The sequence below is a fragment of the Bactrocera latifrons genome, unplaced genomic scaffold, assembly GCF_001853355.1.
Source record: "Bactrocera latifrons isolate USDA-ARS-PBARC rearing strain unplaced genomic scaffold, ASM185335v1 scaffold_12, whole genome shotgun sequence".
Classification (NCBI taxonomy): Eukaryota; Metazoa; Arthropoda; class Insecta; order Diptera; family Tephritidae; genus Bactrocera; species Bactrocera latifrons.
Window position 1 is genome coordinate 2406068 of NW_017534630.1, and position 7738 is coordinate 2413805.

A 7738-nucleotide genomic window follows, 5' to 3' on the forward strand; every position below is an offset into this window, starting at 1 on the left:
ATACTGAGCATCTTTCTCTTTGACACCATGTCTGATATCCCACGTGATCTGTCAAATACTAATGCATGAAAATCCTAACCTCAAAAAAATCACCCGATAGTAGAACATAAGGAAGAAGAGTAAATGATAGCAAGCAAAGAATTAAAAGTTCAAAAGTCACAAAGAGTATCAGTTGACAGAGAGCAATTAGAGATAGTGAAGTAAATGCTGAGAAAAAAGTAAAAAGATTTTGCAACCTCAAACTGAAGCTTAAATCATTTAATTTTTGTGAAAAGATAAACAAAATTCAATAAAAAAGAGAACAATATTGAAAATGGCACATAGAAGCGCTAGATGAAACAAGAACTTAAAATATAATTTATAAGAAAATAAGTAAAAATTCATATCAAGCATGTAACATGTAAACCAAATAAAATATAAGAAAGAGAAACAAAAGAAAAAAAAAAAAAGCACAACACACAACTTATAAGTATTTACACACAAACGGTACTAACCTGGCGGATACGGATGGTAGTTGTGCTTGCCGCTGCCCACAATTGGCACACCAGGCGCATTAGCGCCCACACACTGTGGTGCATTGCCGTCGGAGTGTGGTGAGTTTGTGCCCGAATCCTGATCAGTGCTCGATGAGGAGGTCTTCATGCAGGTGGTCTCTGTAGAGGAAGCGCCCACAATCATGGTAGTGGCATATGGTGTTGGATTCTCGGGACTCTGTGTGGAACAAAAGAGGAAGCAGAAAATGTTAATGCAGTAATGAATGCCGTGCATAATTTCACTTTTAGCACAAAAATTTTAAAAATATTTTGCTCACCTTGCGGCAATTGTAGAAGGTGCTCATGTTGCGCGTGTCCACTTCGGCATAGTCGGTGCCACCATCGGACGTATAGTTCGATTGACTATTTGCATTCGATAGCAGCTTCGTTTCGCTCAAGCCGGAGTCCTTGTCGGTGTCGGTGGTGCGCCAGCCGCGATCAATCCACAGGCTGTCCTTGCCGTTAATGTTCAGCGCGGTAATTTCGTTGGCGCTGACTACTGCAGTGCCGAAAGGCATGACAGTGAGTGGGCAAAGCAGAATAAATGCAAATTTGGTGATGAAATATGGCAATGGAGACAATTTTCAGTGACTCGTTAAAATTATATAAATTTTTTTTTTATATTATGTGCAACTTGATTTCTTTTTGCATGAAGCGAAGTATAAAATGGAATTTAACGCAATCGCGAATGCAGATGAGTAAAGACGAGGCAACAATTAATTTTGCGAGAATGTAAGAGGAATTTCACGTACAAATTTTAATTAATTGCAGCGCAAGCGACGAACACATACAAAGAGTATGTATGTGTATATAATGCATGTTGCAACATTTTTGCTGCACACAACTTTTGCAGTAATGAAGTTTGACGATTTAATGAGAGAAAAATATGGAGCAAGCAGCAAGCGAATATTTTTTCTACTTTCTCATAACAAATTGATTGCTGCAAGCATGCTTGTCAATAAAAAAAAAAAAAATAATAAAAAAAAAAATAAAAAAAGATGTTTACACTTGAAAATATGCAGCAGAAATATATAATGACAGTAGCTGCTTAAAAATAGTTGTAAAACATATATTTAAATCCTCGCTACTCACCACTTAAATGTCCGAGCTCTTTGGTGAGCTTGTGGCGCCGTTTAAAGAATACCATTACACCGACCGTGACCGAGAATATGACCAGTAGAAAGACTATCACCAAAACCATAAACCAAGTTTGATGTACAACATTCGTTGATTTATGATGTGTAGTGGTGGTGGCAGCATCGTCCGGCATGCCAGCTGGATGATAAGCATAATGACCACCGTCGACACCAGCACCAGCTGGATGGCCGTGACTGCCGGCTATGCCGCTATGCGAACCGCTAGGGTGTGCGCGTGGCGGATGCACCAAATGCGTAGGATCCATAAACAGTGAGACCTAAGGAGAATGCAAAAGAGAGAGAGAGAGAGAGATGGAAGGGAAGGGTGGAATTAGAAATTTTTGTTTTAAAATATATGTTGTAACTGTGGAATCAATTATAATACATAAATAATATGTATATAATAATATTATTATTATATTATAAAATGCATGAACCATGATACAGTAATATTTGTCAGACTTACGCTAAAGTGACGTCACAAAAACAGCTGAAGTTGTAAAAATTTAGTGAATATCATTTCGTAATGCTCAAACTTTTCACGATCCGTTTTTTTTCTTTCGTTTTTGTCAATGGTTAGTAGTTATCGATCTAAATGATGCACATTTCTCATTTATGCCCCTAGAAGCGGCATCGGAGCCGATAACCACTAAAGCATATAGCTGCCGTATAAACTGAACGCTCGGAATCAAGTCTATGTATTTGAAGAGATATCTTCATGAAATTGGGTATGAATAATTTTCCGAGACAATGATGCAATCCTCCAAGAAATTTCACACATCGGACCTCTATAGCTTACAGCTGCCATACTAACTGAACACTCGGATCAAAGTGCTTGTATGGAGACCTTGTTACTTGGCGAGATATTGGCACGATATTTGGCATGGGTTATTGTTTTAGGCAATAATTTAATCTTTGAAGAAATTGTTCAGATCGGACCATTATAAAATACGAGGTCTGTTCAAAAAGTATCGCGAATATTGTGTTTTTTCAAAAATTATTTATTTATTCATGAATATCTATTTTGTCCTCTTCAAAGTAATCCCCATGAGATATTATACACTTGTGCCAACGGTCTTTCCAATCTTCGAAGCACTTCAAAAAATAATTTTTTTTTATCTTCTTCAGCTCCATCCAGACGCCATCGAGTCTTTATCTCGTCAAGAGAAGCGTAACGTTGTCATTTCATGGGCCTCTTCAGTTTAGTGAACAAGAAAAAGTCACAGGGGGCCAGATCTGGGGAATACGGTGGCTGCGGCATCATTWGTGTGTTGTTTTTGGCCAAAAAGTCGCGCACAAGCAACGATGTGTGAGCAGCTATTTTTGTCACATCTTCTCGGCCTTCTGAGAATATTTTGTACCACCGATAAACGTTGCTTCGGTCCAAGGTAGCTTCTTCGTATGCCACAGTCAACATTCGGTATGCATTCGCGCACTTAATTTCGTTTTTCACACAAAATTTGATACAGGTTCTTTGATCCATTTTTTTGAATAGGTAAAAATCGAAAAAGCTCCAAAACACGTACAGGCAAAGCAGCTGTCAACAATTAAATGAACATTCAAAATGTCCGAGCTTCTCGGCATAAGAAAGAGCGATGAGTACCAACATAACGCCACAAAAAATTCGAAATTCGAACATACGTATCCCGCGAAAATTCAAAATTCGCGATACTTTTTGAACACACCTCGTATAGCTGCCATATGATTTGACCACTTAAAACCAAGTTTTTATAAGGAAGACGCTTTTTCTTGATGATATATTTTCATGAAATTTGGCATAGATTATTGTCTATGATAGCTGTAAAACATCCGAACAAATTGCCCAAATTGGGCCACTGTAACATATAGCTGCCATACAAATTGACCACTCAAAAGCAATTTTTCTTGTGTAGAACTTTTTTATTGGACAATTGATTGTTGCCCGAGACAATGCTTCATCTTGAAACAATTCTTTCAGATCGAACCACTATAGCCTATAGCTGATATACAAAGTGACCAGCCACATTCCAAGTTCTTGCGGGGAATATTTTGAGTTTGTGTAGGGTATTACATCTTCGGTTCATCCGAATTGAATCTTTGGAATGACCGTTAGACTTACCGGTTCTGCATAAGGTCCTTCGCCCGCTTTCGTGTACGAATTCAGTCTCACATTGTATGTAGCACCGGTGGTAAGATTATTGAGTAGCACCGAAGTGGTTGTTGCATTCAAAGTCATATTTGCTAATACCTTGAGTGTAGTGCCTGCTGTGACCTATTTCAAGAAAAATTCAGAAAACGTTGGTTGTGGTTTAATTAAAAAAATGTTTGATTCAATAAACTAAGGATTAAAGTTATTCGGAAGGTTTGTAGATAAAATAAGTTACATAAAAAATAATTAATATTTTTTACAATTTTACAATTGATTGTTTTATCTTAAAAAAAAAAGTCTTAGTTTAATAAAAACACAAAATTTTTTAGATTTCATCAACGGGAAAGGCTGCAATCACTGCAACTACACTGAACTTTCCTTAGCACCGTGCGCGAGGTATGCAACTTGAAAAATATTTTAGTTTTGCTTCAAAATTTTTAACGTGAATTCAGAAAATATTTGTAAATATAGCCTTTAAATTTGATCACAATTGCTGACGCACGTTATTTAATTTTTTTTTTATATTTTAATAAACTTGTTTCTTGAGCTTAACCAGTGTAGGTGCCCCTAATTATAAAAAATTAAGTTCTAAAAAATATATTTGCTTATTTACTATTTTAAATTAAAATTAAATTTTTGCTTGTTATTTAAAATTTATTTTCAAAATTTTTTAATTATATTATAGTTTTTTTAAATAAATTTTTTCATAAATTTTTATTAACCTTCTATTCTATTAAGGAGTCTAATAAATGCATATATTGTTTGGTTTGCCAATTTCCCCCAATTAATTAGCAAAAATTTTCTGTGCGAAAAAAGCGCTTGCTGCTTGATATCACGAAAATATTGTCAACAGTCGAAAAGCGCAAAATCGTTTAATATTTTAATACCATGAAAATTTAATTTGCAGATTTTAATATGTCCATGGCATTTTTTTCGCTTGCTTATTGAAATTTCAATAGAAAATACCCGCATCATAGAAACATATAATACCGTTATGTGTGTCTATGGTGTAGAAAAAAGTTTTTCAAATTAAATTTTCATAAACTTTATACACTCGTCCAGCCACAAAATTACATTTACATTGGCGAGCGCAGTTTATAGAAAAAAATTAAAATAAAAAAAAGTAAAATGAATACTTATGTAAAACGCGAAAACAAAAAATAAAATATTTACCGGAGTATGGCAATTTCATATATCCTTACATATATGTATATGTGAAAATAGCGAATTTTAAATACACCGGCACTTACCTCGATTTTATAGCCCAACAAGTTGCCGTTGTGATGCTGCGGCGGTGGCGGTGACCAACGCACCCAACCGGCTGTCAGGTTGTACATACCAATTTGAATGTTGTCCGGCGGAGCAGAGGGCACTGTAATGAACACAAGTGAAGAGCGAAAAGTTTCAAAAAGTTGTTCGTATACACCGAACAAATATAACTACTTAGTATAGGGTGTTTTTTTGGATACAATAAATGTCCAAAATTAATAAATGGCAAAAACGCTGTCCAAGTATTGTTTTTTAGTTGCATTAGACAATGGATATTGCTAGAAAAATCGTTGAAAATCAGTTCCAAAACTCATATTCAGTAAGGAAAACTAACAGAGGCTTTCACACAAATTAGTGATGAGACACATTACAGGTTTCGCGAGTTCATAAGCAAAATAATATATATTTGGAGATCAAGCAGTCGAGTTATAATTGATTCTGTCAAATATTGTCTAGTTTCTAGTTTTATTTGATTCTGGCGAATGTCAATGGATCGGTCTTGTGACGCTAACCCCTAAAAAAAATGTGTTATAGTACGCTATACCAATGAACCACTCTGTTCTATCAAAAAATTTCAAACTAATCAAGTCAAAACATTGGCTAGTTTCCAATTTTTTTTTTTTTTTTTTTTTTTTTTTAAAAACAAAACTTTCCTTTACCTTCAAAAAATCACCCTTTATATATATGTATATATACAATACATGTGATTTTGAGAGTATGCTTGTGTACTTTTAAAATGGCAGCTCTGGCAGTAAGCACATCGAACTTGTTAATAATGAAAAGCCTCACTACGAAATGTTGTTGCATATGTGTAGGCGCCGCTGTGAGTAACAGCGAGCACCAGCATAGCGGAGAAAAAGTGACTCAACCGAAAAAATTGGTGTTTCGCGGGAAAAACTGCTGTGGAAAATGTCATGAAATATGTATATTTGTATATGTGTATATGTTGAATTTTTTTGCTGCCGGCAGTGACGGCAGTGCCAGCGTGCAAAAGTGCGTGTGTGTGGTTGCGGTTATTGGCCTCGCACGCTCACCAAGTCATGCTAACACACACACACGTTCATTTATAAGCGCACACGCACACGTTAACTTACATACAGGCATTTATGATTATTTTTTCAGCAGCATTTCCGTTAGTAAGCTGCATTTACTTTACCTTTTTCTGCGTCGCTTGTTGTTTTTTGCTTTGTACCTGTATTGATATATTTATTTGCTTGTTGTAGTATTTGCTTTATAGTGTTTTTTGAAAGCGGCATTCACATTCATGTTTTAGATAAAATATTTGACCAATTAAATATTTGAAATTAAAGTTTTACTTCCCCGTTTTGGGTAGTTTTGCGTTAGTCTTCAGCGTGTGCTCGCAAAAAGTATAAATTTTAAGCTCTGCAAATATTTTCATTCGCTTTGATTATATGTGTTAAGCCGGCGCTTTTCAGCAAATAATTGCAAAGCTTAACATGTTTTATTTCCGCATATTTTTACGCATTTCGCAATCCTTAGCAGTATTGTTTTTGTTTATATGCTTCTGCTTGTGTTGCTTTTATTGCAAATATCCTTTGATATTTTAGTTTTTAGTGCGAATGATAATGCTGATACTACAGCATTTATGCAGTTAGTGCAGTTATTAAAAATAAATAGTGTGGTCTCTAAGTAAATATCTATGCTGTGCGTAAATAGAAATACAACAACAGTGTTGCATATATTTATTCATGTTTGTATTTATTATCACTCTTCTGTGGCATTTTTAGAGCACAGGTGTTGATGTTTGTGAATAATGCAAGTAAATATATTATTTTAAACTAACTGTAAACCACTTACAAATATTTTTTTGTTTGACATGTGTGTATAGAATTTGAATTATTTTTGACACATATATATTAATAAGCTTTTAAAGGTTGAAGTATATTACTAACGAAAAAAATTGAAAAACGAGTTTGATTGCAATCTTGTATTTCCAATGGAACCACGATCACGGTATCATTGATAAATGTTGCTTCAAAAATCAGCCAAACTCATAACCAAACATAAAAATTCACTGAAAGCCGTAAGAGCTGTTCTATTCGTAGCTGGAGGCCTTGGATAATAATCTCAGAGACAATAAAGATTTGTAATACGTGAAAATCTAATTTTCGTGAGATCAGGTTCTACTAAATGAAGTATTAGATTATACTTAATAAGTTTTTGTGAATCAAGACTTGCAATATAACTGAACATATCAGCACAAATATCATTTAAACACTTTGAAAACGATATCAATACGAAATAAATCAGCGCAATATTTTTCAAAATTTCATCTTGAAAGAGCTGTCTTGATTCGTAATATTCTTGGAAAAAGATAATTATTATACACCAATGAAATAGGCTGAAAAGTCGCATTATTTCCGTCAATATCATGATACTATTAATTATAAAGTTTTACAATAAGACCAATTTCGAGATTCGATGGTGTCTATTCCAATTTTTGGAGTTAACTTTGAAAAGCTCTTATTTACGTGTAACCAGATCTCAAACAAGAAGTTGTGTTCTACCTTAATACGAAGAATATGGTCGATGTTGGTTAATAACCTAATTGGGCCTTACACCTTTACATGACCACATAATTAAGCCACTGCATAGCAAAACTACGTTTCTGAAAATAAATTCACCGAATTAGCTTTTCATTTGTATAACGG

General features: G+C 34.6%; 1 protein-coding gene across 3 annotated transcripts in view; it reads right to left on the bottom strand.

The window, feature by feature from the left end:
- The window catches only part of LOC108978317 (protein sax-3), a 224234-nt gene that overhangs the window by 8557 nt on the left and 207939 nt on the right, over positions 1–7738 (bottom strand). For 2 of the 3 annotated variants that reach the window (XM_018948536.1, XM_018948534.1), the window contains exons 15-19: positions 5048–5169; positions 3768–3920; positions 1626–1947; positions 812–1032; positions 495–711 (exon numbers count right to left, since the gene is read on the bottom strand). In XM_018948536.1, the coding sequence (XP_018804081.1) occupies positions 495–711; positions 812–1032; positions 1626–1947; positions 3768–3920; positions 5048–5169 (1035 nt within the window). The remainder of the gene's footprint in view (positions 1–494; positions 712–811; positions 1033–1625; positions 1948–3767; positions 3921–5047; positions 5170–7738) is intronic. The other variant, XM_018948535.1, reaches the window with a different exon arrangement.